We start from the raw sequence: 17519 nt of genomic DNA, 5'->3' as shown, positions 1-17519 counted from the left end.
TTTGTATAATTCTTTCAATTTTAAAATTAATCCCCTAACAGAGAAATACAATAATAATAATAGGAATAAATTATTTCCCAAAAAAGTTAATAGATTTATAACAGTTATCAGTTACTGGTTCAGACAATACTCAGTGTTGGAGTAGGTTTGGGGGAATTCTCATACAGTGCTAGTAGGAAAATAATTTGTAAACAGATGATAGTATGTGTTTAAACAGTATTCTCACTTCTAGGAATTTATCCTAAGGAAATAATTGGGCAGCTTTGCAAAGATTTACATCCTAGAATATTCATCACTGCAAAGTATTTTGGAAATGAAAAACAGTTCAAATATCTACCAGTAGGGATTAAATTATTACATATCCATTGAAATACTGAATAACAATGAAAAATAATGTTTGTTTATTGACAGGAAAAATATTTATGCTGTATCAAATTAAAAACATAAGTTGCTAAACATATCTGTAGTGTCTCACTTGTTTATTGAAATGAAACAGCAAAATATCTATAGAAATAGATACAGATACCTATACAAAAAGATCCGACAGCATATGCACCAAAAGATAACAAACTCTGTGGAGTTATTTTAAATTTTTCTTTTTTTCTTCTAACAGCAAAATATCCAATTTATGTTGTTGTATAAATTAGATACCTTGAGTTATACATGAAAAAGTTTTACATACCATTGACTTAAATGTATATATCTCTGTATCTATATCTATATATAATATATGGCCATAACTCATGAAAATTCTATTATCTCTCCAAATATTTGCTTGTATTAAGTTAGTTTACTCTATCTATTTGTATTCTTACAGTCTGGGAACACATGTGACCTTTAAGTGATAACTTTTAAAAATAGTAGAACCTAATTCAGATTGGTAATATGTTTCATAATTAGCCACCTGTGAAGATGATTAAGAATTCTGTCAGTATTCTTTTGATGTTTTCATTATGTAATGGTTTTGGAATTTCCCTTTTGAGTCAGTTTCACTACCTAAGTTAAATGTAGTATTGATCTGGAACATTATTATCCTGTTTGGTTCTCTGTTTTATCATTAGTCTTTTTTTTTTTTTTTTTTGCGGTGCTGGGGATCGAACCCAGGGCCTTGTGCTTGCAAGGCAAGCACCCTACCGACTGAGCTATCTCCCCAGCCCTATCATTAGTCTTAACTCCAGATGAGTTTTCTGTATTTCAGGAAATTAATGTATTTTTTAAACGATGATTTATATTTTACTGTTAAATATATTTCTGAACCTTTGAAAAGATTATCCCCCTAAATAAGAACACTCTGCATTTAAACAATATATTTGAAACATTAGTGTCTAAAAGAGAATAGATGGACAGATTAATAAAAGTCACTAATTTAAAAGGATCTTATTTTGCCCAAGTCCTAAAATGTTTGTTAACACATAATTCACATTGTTTTATTGTTAATACTTTATGTCTGACCTTTGGGCCAAATATCAAGTTGAGCAGTGTTTATTTTTCACATTAATAAAGAAATGGACTTTATTTGTTGAGAACTCACTTCATTTGTCTTGCCAAAGATACTCAAATCCTGAAAACTGAATTCCAGCCCAAACTTTTATTATGGTCATTTCCATGATTCCCAGTTTGTTCCTTTATCTATATTAGAACTGATACTTCAATAAATGTATGTTGCTTCCAATATAGAAAATAGAAAGATTTACAGTCATGTGGCTGCTTTTCTTTCCCATCTTCCAAAGGACTAGAAAATTTAAATGACAGAGATAACTTGGTCTTTGTGTTATAAAGAACCAGAATATAAATGATATTTCTGAAGGTCTTCCAGTAATTTTCCTATTGCCTTTGCCTAAAATCCAGCTTCTTATCTTTGTTTCTTCATTTCATGTATGTGTTCATTTTGCTTTCTTCTCTCATCTAGTACTTCGAATTTAGTCTCTCCTCTACTGGACTAAACTGTGTATGATTCCTCACTTTGAACTTAAGTTACTTTGTTCCTTTATATTACAATTTCTTTTTATAACTACAATTTCACTATACTGTAAAAAATATTATTGATATACAGTGTGATCGTTTTGGTCCTAGGACTATCAGGCCTTCAAATTGGTGACTTTTGTGTTACGACTGTGCCATGTATTATACATATGTTCCAAATATCAAAGTTTTTATCAGTATTAACCTAGAATAAGGTTATTCCTCAATTTTACCAAATGTTCACTTGTCTAGGTTATTAGCTTCACTTTTTTTGAAGTGTATTAGATAAACCATTTTCTCTATAAAATCGAAACAAAAGGAAATAAATGCACAATCTAATTATGTTTGCATTACAGAATCTTGGAGAGGCAGAATATGTAGTAGCACTTTTTATGTATATGTGCTTACTTGGTTACCCTGCGGACAGGATCAGTATTCTAACAACTTACAATGGCCAAAAGCATCTTATTCGTGATATCATCAATAGACGATGTGGGAATAATCCATTGATTGGAAGGCCAAATAAGGTAATTTTATGAATATAGTATGTTCTCTTATTCATCATTTTGGCAACATTGGAGTGGTTTATATTTTATGAGTTACTCATACTACTCCACCTTGCTACTTTGCTGTCTCCTCTTAAGATATGTGAGAAAGTGAAATAATAGGAACTATAAATAATTCTTTGGCAACAGTTTTACTGGTTTGCTACAAACTTCCATCTCAACTACCAGATTGAAAATTTTTGTTGGCATTCATCAGAGGTATTTTTAAAACATTTAATTGGTAAAATGGTAGGTAATAATTTCATTATAATTTAGGTACTATTACAGAGATATGAACTGTAGCATTTTTTTTGTTTGTTTTGCACTGAGATAATTTGGACTGCTTTTTAGTGTGTGCATAGGTGGCTAAAGGTTATCTTGAAGGATAAAGAAAGTTTGTATAGTATATGCAGACCTAAGGATTTTGAAAAATTTTTTAAGTAATGAAAAATGATAAGTAATATCAAAAGTAAATATGCTTTAAACATTGATGTGGCTGCATCACTGTAGTATGCTGATTTTAAGTCCTCTGGGTATAAACCAAGGAGTGGGATAGCTGGGTCAAATGGTGGTTCCATTCCAAGTTTTCTAAGGAATCTCCACACTACTTTCCAGAGTGGTTGCACCAATTTGCAGTCCTACTAGCAATGTCTGAGTGTACCTTTTCCCCCACATCTTCATCAACATTTATTGTTGTTTGTATTCTTGATAACAGCCATTCTGACTGGAATGAGATGAAATTTTAGAGTAGTTTTGATTTTCATTTCTCTAATTGCTAGAGACGTTGAACATTTTTTCATAAATTTGTTGATCAATTGTGTATCTTCTGTGAAGTGTCAGTTCCTTTGCCCATTTATTGATTGGGTTATTATTGTTTGTTTGCTTTTTTGGTGTTAAGTTTTTTTGTGTATATCCTGGAGATTAGTGCTCTATTTGATATGTGTGGTAAAGATTTTCTCCCATTCTGTAGGCTCTCTCTTCACGCTATTGATTGTTTCCTCAGCTGAGAAGAAGCCTTTTAGTTTTAATTCATACCATTTATTGATTCTTGATTTTATTTACTGTGCTCTAGGAGTCTTGTTAAGAAAGTCAGGTCCTAAGCTGATATGATGAAGATTTGGGCCTACTTTTTCTTCTATTAGATGCAGGGTCTCTGGTCTAGCTCAGTTCACAATAGCTAAACTGTGGAACCAACCTAGATGCCATGCCCTTCAATAGATGAGTGGATAAAGAAACCGTGGTATATATACACAATGGAATATTACTCAGCCTTAAAGGAGAATAAAATTATGGCATTTGCAGGTAAATGGATGGAGTTGGAGAATATCATGCTCAGAGAAATAAACCAGTCCCAAAAAAAACAAAGGCCAAAAGTTTTCTCTGATATGTGAATACTGATCCATAATGCGGGGGTCGGGTGGCAAGGGAAGAATGGAGGAATTTTAGATTGGGCAGAGAGGAGTCGGGGGAGGGGAGGGAGCATGGGGGTGGAAAAAATGGTGGTATGAGATGGACATCATTACCCTAGGTACATGTATGAGCGATTGCATACATGGCATGACTCTACATCATGTACAACCAGAGAAATAAAAAGTTGTTCTCCATTCTTGTACAACAAATCAAAATGCATTTTGCTATCATGTATAACTAATTAGAACAAATAAAAATTTTAAAAATATATAAGTTAAAGTAAAAAGCCTTTTAAAAAACTTGACTTTATTAATGGGCTTAATAAATTAAATAACAAAATATAAATATAGTATTACTGATTATTGCAACTATGATAAGAAACATGACTGTGTAAAAAGCTCTTTAACCTTTTCTTGGAAATCGACCAAAAATGACAGAAAAATGGAGGAAGAGGGGACAAATTCCATTTTTAGTGAGAATAGACAGATCAGGTGGCTAAAATCTAGAAGAAAATATAGGAGGAAAAGAATTCTGAGAACATATTATTCAAGTGCCAGCAAAAACATACTTTGAAGATGAGAAGCATACTTTAAAGGATGAAGTCATACCCTTGCTTTTCAAATGCAGATGTTGGACTGGTTCAAAGAAACCTGCAGGTGATCTATGTTTACTGAATATAGACTCTACAGTAGCAGAGGAAAAGAAGGCCTTTTGTTGTGAAAATCATCTATCCTTTAGAAAACCACAGTTGCTCACCCTTAGCTAATTTAAGAAACCCACTTATTCAGGGATGAATTTTGAAAAGAACTATCACAAGTGCTCAACATATATAGGGAAAAAAATGAGTAAAAGAATATCAAAACCTAGATAAGATAGGCTGGAAGCTGTGGTGCGTGCCTGTATTGCAGCTACTTGAAGGGCTGAACCACTAGGCTCCTTTGAGGCTAGCCTGTGTAACAGTGAGACCCTGACTAGAAAAAAAAAATTTTTTTTAATACTTATTGATGTAACCATTTTATAAAGAAAGGCTACAAAACAAAGAAATGCAAGAATTCAGTAAGAAATTAAATGTAAGGCATAAGAAAATAAAATCATAGGAGTTAAAATCAGTAGGAATAGAGAGGAATAAACACTACAGAGTACTGTATAAGAAGAGAATTAAAAAGAGAAACTGATAACTTTGAAGTATACAGTTTAGAAATAGAACTCAGAAGATGGGAAAATCTCCCGTGTTCTTGGATAGGCAAAATTAATAATCAAAATGACCATACTACCAGAAGAGTTATACAGATTTAATATAATTCCTATTAAAATCCCAATAACATTCTTCCTGGAACTAGAAAAAGCAATCATGAAATTCATTTGGAAAAATAAGAGACCCAGAATAGCCAAAGCAATCCTTAGCAAGAAGAGTGAAGCAGGAGGCATCACAATACCAGACCTTGAACTATACTACAGAGCAGTAGTAACAAAAACAGCATGGTATTGGCATCAAAATAGACATATAGACCAATGGTACAAAACAGAAGACACAGAGACAAACCCACATAAATACAGTTATCTTATACTAGACAAAGGCTCCAAAAACATACATTGGAGAAAAGATTGCCTCTACAACAAGTGGTGCTGGGAAAACTGGAAATCCATATGCAGCAAAATGATATTAAACCCCTATCCCTCACCCTGCACAAAACTCAAAGTGGATCAAGAACCTAGGAATTAGACCAGAGAACAGCACTAAATAGAAGAAAAAGTAGGCCCAAATCTTCATCATATTGGTGTAGGACCAGACTTCCTTAATAAGACTCCTAAAGCACAAGAAATAAAATCAAGAATCAATACATGGGATGGATTTAAACTTAAAACCTTTTTCTCAGCAAAGGAAACAATGTGAAGAGAGAACCTACAAAGTGGGAGAAAATCTTTACTACACGCACTTCAGATAGAGCACGAATCTCCAGAATTTATAAAGAACTCAAAAAACTTAACATCAAAAAAACAAATAATAATAACCCAATCAATAAATGGGCTAAGGAACTGAGTAGACACATCATGGAAGAAGATATACAATTGATCATCAAATATATGCAAAAATGTTCAACATCTCTAGTAATAAGAGAAATGCAAATCAAAACTACCCTAAGATTTCATCTTACTCCAATTAGAATGACTTTTATCAAGAATACAAGCAACAACAGGTGTTGGTGAGGATGTGGGGAGAAAGGCACACTTACACATTGCTGGTGGGATTGCAAATTGGTGCAGCCACTCTGGAAAGCCGTATAGAGATTCCTCAGAAAACTTGGAATAGAACCACCATTTGACCAGCTATCCCATTCCTCAGTTTATACCCAGAGGACTTAAAATCAGCATACTACAGTGACACAGCCACATCAATGTTCATAGCTGCTCAATTCACAATAGCTAAACTATGGACCAACCTAGATGTTTTTCAACAGATGAATGGATAAATAAAATGTGGCATGTATGTGTATATATATATATATACACACCCACACACATAATGGAATAGTACTCAGCCTTAAAAAGGAATGAAATTATAGTATAAATGCAGGTAAATGAATGGATTTGGAACATATGCTAAACAAAGTAAGAAACAAGAAAATGGAAGTAGGAGGGTTCTGGGGTTGGGATGCAGGGTGGGCTCAGTGATGTTAGCAAGGACTGAAGTTCATTTCATCATTCTGCCCTACCATTCTGTGTGTGAGCCTAGCTCACAGATAAGTTATGCACCTGGTTAGGATAGCAACAGAATTTCCAAGTGTAACACCACACGTAACAACAGAGGACTTATATCTACAATGTATATAAACTTCTATAAAAGTCCTTAAACAGCATGATACAAAAATGGGAAAATTGATTGAACAGGTACTTCATACAAGAAGACCTACAAATAGCCAGTAAGACCCCCAAAATGCTTACCATCATCAATTATCAGAGAAATGTAAATTAAAACAATAATATACTACTACACATCCAATGGAATAGGTAAATTAAAAAGATTGACAGATTACCAAGTGTTGACAAGGATGTGGAACAACTTGGAACTCATGAACTGGGACATTGCTGGTGAATATGTATATTGGTGATGGTGCAGTTTTGGAAAACAGTTTGACAATTTCTTGTCAAGCTTAAGCATACACTTAACCATTTAGCCCAGTAATTTTACTCCTTGGTATTTATCCAAGAGCTAGGAAAATATATGTCCACAAAAATATTTGCACTTGAATATTCAATTCAGCTCTGTTCAAAATAGCCACAAACTAGAAACAACCCAGATATCCATGAACAGGTGAATAGTTAAACAAATTGTGGTATATTCATTCAACAGAAGAGAACTCAGAAGCAAAACAGTGAGAACATCTGTGGAGAATGCATGGGAAAATCTCAACATTATGCTGAGTGAAAGAAACTAGACAGGAGCCTGTGCTTTTTGATTCCACTCTTAGGGTATTCTCAAACTTGAAAAAAATTATTTACAGTTCATGTGCATGTGTAAATATGCAACAACAAATCTCAACATGATGTACAATGATAATGAACCAATAAATGTGGGAAAAAAATGATACTTCATAGTGACAGAAAATAGATGGGTGATTGCCTAGAGCTGATAGGATGCAGATTTGACTACAGTTGAACTTGAGGTGATGAACATTTTATTATGGTGTTAACATGGGAATTAATTAAATCAATGAAATTATATACTTAAAATGAGCACATTTTCTTGTATAAAGTACATCTTTGTGAAGTTAACTTAAAAAGAAGTGTCTTATTTCTAAATGCAGAGAAACTATAAATTACAGTTTGTTAGAGAGCAAGCAGAGCATTTTTTTTAATTGATAAAAAAGGGATTATGTCCTACTTGTTAAACCTCTCTGAACTTCCCTGATTGCAGATGTTTTCAAACTGAACAAAAAGTACCATGAAGATTATTTATTGTTATTCTTGTTTGTTTATATAACAGAGGAATGCTGTGGACAACTAGTATGAATATATATTAGGTTTTAAGTTTAATAAACAAGTATACTGAGATATATTTCTGAGTATTAAACTGGGACACTACTGTTAATAAGGTAGACATAGTGCCTGCTTTCATGAAACTTGGCAGTCTAATAGGAGACTCTGAATTCTAAAAATAATTCAATTATTAGCAAAGATAAAGACAAGTGTCACTAAGTGTGAATAATACAAGAATATAGGGTAATATGGTTTCTGCAATCTGTTTAACTGTTCAGTAACTTGCTTTTACAATTCCAATCATATGACTGTTTCTTTGGAGAGTGATGAAGAGTTACATGATTATTCCTAGTACATTGTTCAAATAATCTCTAGAGCCTTTTTATTGTGCTTTTGAAAATATACCATGTTTCCCATTATATCTTCCTAGGTAACAACTGTTGATAGATTTCAAGGTCAACAGAATGATTACATTCTTCTTTCTCTGGTACGAACCAGGGCAGTGGGCCATCTGAGGTGCGTAGGAATTTTTTTTTTTTTTTTTTTTTTTTTTTTTACTTTTTTAAGTTGTAGGTGTACACATTACCTTTATTTAATTTATTTTTATGTGGTGCTGAGGATCAAGCCCAGTGCCTTGCACATACAAGGCAAGTGCCCTACCACCAAGCTATAACTCAGCCCCCATAGGAAAATTCTTTAACAAATTATGTAACTTTACTGTTTCCATTTTGAATCTCAGTGGCAAAGTAGTTCTAATTTTTAGGTTTAAATTATATATAGTTATAATTCATTGTTATAACAACTTCTGGTGCTTTTTGTTAGAATGTAACATTATCAGATTCCCTGTGTAGTTAACCATTGCCATTGCTTACTGGATTTTTTACTCTTAAATGTTTTAGTAATTAGCTTTTTTACTCTTCAGTTGCTTTGAAAGATAGGAATTTTATTCAAAAAAATCTTAATAGAGCTATCCTATGTCCGTTAGAAACAGTACCAGAAATTAAATCAGAGAGATAGTCTCTTCAGATTAAATTTTTCATTGTGTGGGGTTCTGATTTTCCTCCATACACATATTCTTTCAGTTTCAGTGTTAGGAAATAAAAGAGCCATTTGTTCTCCTAGGATTAAGAATTGTCAAAAGAAATAATAATCTATTTTTAATCATTTATTATGATGTATTTATTTGTTAGAGATTTATGGGAATCATATCTTTTTATTACAAAGTAGCCATTTAGTGTTATATAAACCTTCATCTTATATGACTTCATATAGCAAAATTAAATGGAGAGTTTGTTATATTATTTTATTTGGTAGATATAAAAGGAAAAACCCCCAAGCTCTTGTATGTTATCATTAAGTCAAGATCTATTTGGAGCTTAACCCAGTGATCAAATTCCATTAGCCTAATAACTTATGTAAGAGTAAGCAAAGATGTAACATTTTAAGAAATTGTTTCAAGATGATAACATTTTAAAATAGTTTATTTTTGCTTATTTATTGAAGTTTCAAGCATGTGGAGTCTTCGCTTTTCTAAAAAGCCATTCCTTTTCCTCACTGATGTTTATAACTAATTATAATTAGCCATCATTATGGTTTGCACAATTAAAATATCTCAAAATTTTATTGTATGAATTTATGAATGCTGCTTCCTCTTTTCCCCTTCATTTTTTCTTACTTTGTAGTAGTTTGCCTCTTTCAGATTCCAGTGACTTTAGTTCTATACTGTTCTTTACTTCATTTTTCTGAAAAATTTTTAAAGGGTTTTGATGATGAAACCCTTATTGTGCAAGTTAGCTTTCTGTTACTCTGACAAAATACCTGAGCAAAGCAACTTAAGGAAGGAAAGATTTATTTTGGCTCACAGTTTCAGAAATTTGTCTGTAGCCATTTAGTTCTGTTGTTTCTGTTCTTTGCCTGTGGTATGGCAAAGTATTATGGGCATAGAGACCATGGCAGAACAAAGCTGTTCAATTCATGGTGGCCAAAAAGTAGGTAGAGAAAGAGTAAGAAAGGGGCTGGTGTCTCAGTGTACCCTTCAAAGTCATGCCCTCAAGTAGTGACCTGCTTCTTCCAACTAATCCCCATCTCCTGAAGTTTTTATCACCTCCCAGTGGTATGTACCAAGCCTTCAACTTATAGGCTTCAACACAGATCTAAATTATAAGTCTTCCAAATGAAAAGATAAAACAGAACCTGTTTTCAGTATTGTCTTGCCTATAACTTTTCAAAGCAAAAATACCTTTACCAAATAAATTAGTCTTTGTATTTGCCAGACTTTTCTTTTGAAAATCTAACTTCTTCATCAGGGGATCATCATGTTGATGTTGTGTTAGAGCATAGATGTGTCAATTTAATTATTCTTTACGATTCCCATTACCCAGGTACCTCAGTCTAAATATCTTACCTAGACTGTTAACAAACTCTACATAGAACTTTTTGGTTTCTAGAGCTAATCCTTCATATCCTTCCTTTTGTAAGTAGGAAAATATGTTTCAGGGGACCTAGAAAACCTACTTACTTCCTACCATGTTTTATCTTTTAATAATAGCTTTATTGTGACAGAATTCATGTACCATACAGATACCTATTTCATTTGTTTGTGTTACTGGGTATTGATCACAGGAATGCTTTGCCACTGAGCTGCATTCCCAGTACTTTTCATTTTTTGAGACAGGGTCTTACCAACTTCCTAAGAGTTTCAGTAAGTTGCCCATGCAGCCTCTAACTTGCAGTCTTCATGGGATTATAGGTGTATACCACTATGCCTAACCAATTTACCTAGTTTAAGTGTACAATTTAATGTTTTTTTTAAACTGCATAATTTTAGAATTATGTACCTATCTCTACAATCAATTTTAGAACATTTTCATTGCCTAAGAAACCCTATAATTACTAGCATTCACTCCCCTTTCCTCCCCACAAACCCTTGACAACCACTGTTTCTTTTTCTGTCTCTGTAGATTTGCGTTTTCTGAGTACTTAATATAAATGAAATCATACAATATGTTTTTTTGTGTGTGACTGACTTCTTTATCTTAGCACAATGTGTTCAGGGTTTATTGATGTTGTAGGATGTATCAGTACTTCATTTTTATTGATCCATTCATCAGTTGACGGGCAGTGGGTTGTTTCTATTTAGTGACTATTATCAATAGTGCTGCTCTGAACATCCTTATATAAGTTTTTATGTAAGATTTGTTTTCTTTTGGGTTTAAATGTAGGAGTGGAATTATTCGGCCATTTGTTATCTCTATAACCTTTTAAGTAACTGGCCCATGTCTAGAGGCAGATTTGGACTTTATATCTTTGCCAGAGTATCCATTTTCAAACTTGGTTTGAACTAAAGTACTGCCATATTCTTCTATCTATACCTTTTTTCATCAAGATGAACTAACTGAGTGAATAGGAACCAGATTGTTAGCTTCAGTTCCAGAGACCTGTTTGAGGACAGTGTGGAACTGTTTAGAAGCCAGAGTCATGGAACATTTTTCATCCCTTTTCCATCATTCATTGTTCTCTTGCCCAACTGATTTGTAGAGCTTAGGTACTAATGGAGATGCTTGTGACCTGTTATGGGCAAAATAGTAAGGCCAGAACTTCCTGTTATTTCTTGTTAGGGGTTCTTACAGAGTGCTGGCTTTGTCGTTGAAGAGTGTTCTCGTGTAGTCCTCTTCTGGGGACTAAGAAAGAAGGTGGTAGTCTCCATGGCCCTGTTTTCACTAGAGCTCTGAAGAACCCAGCCCACTCATGCTTTTTGTCTTTGTGTTTTGCCTTTTACTTTTTTATGTTCATAGTGTTTGATCATTCATTTATCAATTGCTTTCAGAACCGTCTGTTATTTGCCAGTGTGCTAGCTTCTCAAAATACAATAATAAATATAGCTTTCATGATCCTCTGCCCTTGTAGAGTTTAGAATCCATTAAAAATAACATAGGAAGATCCTACACTTGAATCTGCAGATTTCAACTCACCTCTCCACATATACAGTGGGCATGATACAAAAAACTCTTCACTGCACTGCAGCACTGAGGACTGGAGGGAACAGTTCTCTCAGAGTGACTGGTGCAGTGGCCACTGTAACAGCACTGGTTCTTTCTTTGTGTTTATAGATAGACAGGTTGTGAAGGAGAGAACTGAACATAAAATAGTGATTACCTTGAAAATAGTAGTTTAAGTCATTTCCTTCCTCCACTACTCCTTTTTTCTCTGACAATGCTGTTGAAACCATAATTTCCTTTATAATATTTTTGTGAGAACTCATGCTAAGTAGTTCCAGTATTGTATATCCATTTAGGGGTATTGGAAGTACTCACCTATAGCTCTACTTCTTGGGGTTCTTAGGAAATGCAGAGAAAATAAAAAACAATTATCTTTATTACTAAAATAATCATTATTATAAAACATTGTGGCAAGAGTTACTGAAGAAGTAAAATTAGATTGATGGAGCCTAAGAATTTGGTAGGCAAAAGAATTAGGAGAGCTGGTTTGGATTTACTTAATAGCAGTAGTACAATAAATTGGTGACTGACAACTGAACTGAACCATAATATTAATAGACTTACTTGGACCTTCTAAATCAGTACGTTGGATTTTTTGTGATCTTCTCCCCTTTCCCCCAAAAGCCAACAAGAGATTAGTAATAAAGTAGTAATTTTTTACTTGGTTTACTAGTCATATAACATTTATTGACTATATAGGTTACTCAATGTATTAAGTTTTAAGAAGTTTTTATTTTTTTATTGCCATAGTTTAATAGAATTTAGTGGAGTCTGTAAAAAAAAGAAAAAAATAAGCTGCATAAATATGTTATTAATCTTGAAGTGTGTTAATAATTTTGTTTGTTTCACAAAGGGATGTTCGTCGCTTAGTAGTGGCCATGTCAAGAGCCAGACTCGGACTTTATATCTTCGCCAGAGTATCCCTCTTCCAAAACTGTTTTGAACTAACTCCAGCTTTCAGCCAACTCACAGCCCGCCCACTTCATTTGCATATAATTCCAACAGAACCTTTCCCAACCACTAGAAAGGTAGAACTTCTTTCTCTTTGTTACATAGATTAGCATTCCCCGTAATGGGAAACTGGAATTCTGTTACATATAATTACATTAGCCAGTAATATTCAGTCACTAATTTAGAATATTCCTTTCACCAATGGACGGAATTAGATTTTCTACATAAAAAAATATCAGCTAACTTTCACTGAGTATTTTCCAGGTGTCAGGCTATTTGCTGTTTACCTGCATTATCTCATTTCATCTCATTTCCCCTGTTCAGTAAATTTTCTTATTAACCCCATTTTATATATGGGGAAAGTAGGAGAGGTTAAGTAGTTAACAGCCATGTATCTAGTAGGTGGAAGATCCAAGATTTGAAATTCCAGACAGTCAGACTCCAGAGTCCATATGATAATCATATTACTATATATCCTGTCTTCTATTTTGTGAGAAGAATTAGCTATTTACTTGATAACAGAGTAATGAATAGTTTAGTTCTTAAGAACTTATGTTCTAAAGAAATGGGGGACACAAACATTTAACAAAAACATTGACTCAGAAATGCTCCTTCCTTTTCCTACCAGCCTCCCTCTGAAGGTAAGCAGTCTTTTTAGTACATAGTTTATTATAGTCTTTCTGCAGAAAGAAGCAGATACTTGTTTATTTTCTTATGTTATTGTCTCTTTTATGGAGGTTAATTAGCATGCTATAGACTTTCAGGTTTTGCTTTTTTTCATTTAATGAAATGTCCTGAAGGTTCATTAGATTTTAAGTAAAATTATTTTAAATGTTCATGGTATACTTCTTACCCCCACCTCTTACACAAAAAAGAAAAAACAAATTCTGTGCATGTTTTATAATAGTATTAAGTATTTCTCTTTAACTGCATTTTTATTTGCTTTTTATGAAATGCTGCTGTGGAAGTATAGGAAGAAAAGGGACATGTTCGTTGGGGTGATGTCACATAAAACCTTGAGTGCCTGACTCTGCATTTTGGACACAGTCCCATATCTCTGTGCTTCTCAGTTGTTTGTAGACCAAATTTAGACAATTGTTCATTTTAAGATAGAATCCTTTTTCTTTGTATATATTTTTTGCCTAAATTGTTCTCTGAATTGGTCCCTATCACAGAAAAGGGTAAAACTTTATAAGCATTTTGTTAGTAGGAAAATTGTTAATCTTTATTCCAGGTCCATTCAGGAAGGAATATAAATTTTGTATGGTCTTCATTTGCTTTACTGTTTTACACTGCTACAGCAATGTTTCTCAGATTGTTATGAGGCACTACTTTATAGGAATCAACTCTTTCTGTCCCAGATACATTAAATCTAAATCCCAGGGAGTTAGAGCCCAGACATGTACAATTTAACAGTCTCCCCAAGAGGATTCTGGTAGACGTTACAAAGTTTGAAAAAGGACATTTTAATATTTACCTCCATGACTAATAGTAATAAATGTTAACTTCTTCTATTTTAGAAAAACATAAATAGGAAGAATAATTTTGGTATTTTCTTTCCAAATTATTTTATGAACACCTTTGGAGCATATACAGTGTTAGGAAATGCTACTTTAGACCATGTTGATTTTTTTCTGTATTCAAATTATTTTCTTATTAATTCTTCTACATTAATTAATAAACTAAAACCCATATTTTATTGACCAGTTCAAAATTGTATTTAAAAACTACTTACTCTTTTTTTTTAAATTTGTTTATTTTATTGTATACATTTAAAGCATACAGCATATTACTTTGCTATGTATTTACATAGCGATATGAATACAACAGTCAAGCCACTGAACATACACACCATTGTATATAGTTACCTTTTTTTTATTAAAGATCATAAATTTACATAGGGCAATGTTGTTTGATTCATTGTTATTTTTTTTCCCTCCCCTCCACCCCTTCCACCCCTCTTTTCCCTCTATACAGTCCTTCCTTCCTCCATAACTTTCCTAGTCTCTAGCTTTTTTAGATTTAAAAGGAATCATTTCATATTGGAATCTACACTGCCATTTTATGTTCTCTTACTGTGCTTGAATCCTCCAAACGCAAATGGTGCTTACTCATAAGATTGAGAAACAGCTTTCTTTTGATAGCTTAGTTTCTAGGGTTTTTCACTAGATGCTTAACTTTCCTTTTGTCTTCTTCTAGAATGGAGAAAGACCATCTCATGAAGTACAGATAATAAAAAATATGCCCCAGATGGCAAACTTTGTTTACAACATGTACATGCATTTGATACAGACCACACATCATTATCATCAGGTAAGTTTTCTTAAAATTGATTCTTACATTTCTTGTTATAGAAAGAATCTTCTCTTGCTGAATGAATCTTTGAAGTACCTAATTTCTTATGAGGAACCAACCAAAGTAGATTGTTGTTATTCATGTAGCATTCATGTTTTTTAAAACATGTTTATGTACATAACATTTGGCATACAATAAAGTATGTATTTAAAATGTACAATTCAAAATATTGTGACATATGTATATACCTATCAAGCCATCATCACAATCAAGATAATGAACGTCCATTATCCTCCCAAAGTCTCTTGAGCCACTTTAATCCCTCATTATCCTTCATCAGTCCCCTTTACACCTTCTCTAGGCCACCAAAGATCTGCTTTCTGCCATTATAGATTAGTCTCCATTTTCTAGGCATTTATATAAATGGAATCAAACAATATATATTTTTCTTTGGTTTTTTTTTTTTTTTTTTTGCTACTATTACTCAGCATAATTATTTTGTATTTCATTTGTATTCCTGTTGAATATATCAATAGTCCATTCCTTTGTGTGGGTTTACAGCAGTTTGCCCATTCACTTATTGATGAGCATTTGGATTGTTTAGTTTGGACTTTTACAAATAAAGCTACTGTAAACATTCTTGTAGAAGTCCGTGCACTTTCTCTTAGGTAAATAGCTAGAAGTAGAATTGCTGGATAATATGTTAAGTATATGTTTAACTTTTAAGACACCACCACCCTGTTTTTCAAAGTGAAAAACAGTACCACTTTACACTCTCCAGCTTTGAGAGTCACCTATACTTGATCAACATCCTCACCTATACTTTATGGAGTATGTCTTTTTTATTTTAGCAATTCTGATATGTAGGTATATAGTGATTTCAGTGTGTTTTTAAATGTTTTATTATCCTAATAAAAAGTGTCTTAGGTAGTGATTTGCCATCTCTGTATCTTTGGGAATGTGTCTATTCAGATCTCTGGCTCATTTTTTTAGTAGGTTGTATGTTAAGTATGTTGAGATTGGAGAGGTGTTTATGTATTTTGGTGATAAGTCCTTAAGTAGATAGGTGTTTTACAAATATTTCCTCCTAGCCAGGTGCAGTGGCACATGCCTGAAATACCAGACTCAGGAGGCTAAGGCAGGAGGATGGCAAATTAGAGGCCACACCATGTGACTTAGTGAGACCTTGTCTCAAATTAAATATAAAAAGAGCTGGGAACATAGCCCACTGGTAGAACGCCCCTGTGTTCAGTCACCAGAACTACACACACACACACACAAATACACAAATATCCTCCTACTCTGTGATTTGTTTTTTTCTTTTTTTAAGTATCTTTGAAAGAACACTTCTAAATTTTGGTGTTCAATGTATGGAATTATTCTCCTATAATTCACATGTGTCCTGTTCTTCTAGCAGTTGTATTATTTTAGGTTTGATATACAGGTGTGATACGTTTTGAGACCCTTTTTTGTTATGGTTTCAGGTAGTGATGAGTGTTATTCATTCGCGTGTGGATATTTAGTTGTTTCAGCATCATTTCCTAAACAAACTATTCTTTTCTCTGTTGAATTGCATGTCATACTAGTACTCAGAAAAATCAGTTGACCATATACGTGACTCTATTTCTGGGCTCTCCATTCTACTATATTGTTTTGTGTGTCTGTCCTTTTTGCCATTACATTACCTTAATTATAATAACTTTGTAGTAAATTTTGAAATTAATCAACATGAGTACTTAAGTTTTGTTCTTTTTCAAAACTATTTTGTAGTGTCTTTGCTTTTCAGATTTAAAGCCATCTGGTTGATTTCTTCAGGCTGTAGTTTTTACTTATTTATTAATTTTTTGTGCTTAGAATTAAATCCAGGGCACTTAATTACTACACCACATCTCCAGCTTTTTATCATTTTTAAATTTTGAGACAGTGTCTCGCTAAGTTGCTTAGGGCCTTGCTAAGTTGCTGAGGCTGTCCTTTAACTTGTGATCCTCCTGCCTCAGCTTCCTGAGTCCCTGGGATTACAAGCGTGCACCACCACACTGCATGCTGCAATTTTTAAATAGTATGTTTTGAGGAGTAGAATTGTTTAGGGTCAATTGGGGAGATTAACGTCTTAAAATACTAGTCTTCCTTTCCATGAATATCATATGTATCTCTCTGTTTATATAGATCTTCTTTGAATGCTCTCACAGAGTTTATAGTTTTCAGTATATAAACCTTACACATATTTTGTTAGTTTTTTGCTGTTTCATAATCTCCAACAAGGTAAACAGAGTCGGTGAGGGGGAGAAGCTATGCATTAGCTCCAGACTGCTGGGATGTGCAAAAGGCTGAGCATTTATAATGCTCCAGTTTTCTAGTTGAATGAGACAGAAATCTTGTG

General features: G+C 33.4%; 1 protein-coding gene across 1 annotated transcript in view; it reads left to right on the top strand.

Annotated features, from left to right (window-relative positions):
* The window catches only part of AQR (aquarius intron-binding spliceosomal factor), a 108875-nt gene that overhangs the window by 86711 nt on the left and 4645 nt on the right, over positions 1-17519 (top strand). Inside the window, 4 exon segments of the mRNA XM_079127489.1 lie at positions 2319-2489; positions 8326-8411; positions 12747-12921; positions 15044-15157. Of these exon segments, the coding sequence (XP_078983615.1) occupies positions 2319-2489; positions 8326-8411; positions 12747-12921; positions 15044-15157 (546 nt within the window).

This window comes from Sciurus vulgaris, assembly GCF_902686455.1.
Source record: "Sciurus vulgaris genome assembly, chromosome: 2".
Taxonomy (NCBI): Eukaryota; Metazoa; Chordata; class Mammalia; order Rodentia; family Sciuridae; genus Sciurus; species Sciurus vulgaris.
Note: the sequence above shows the minus strand (reverse complement) of the source record. Positions and strands in the feature narration are given on the sequence as shown.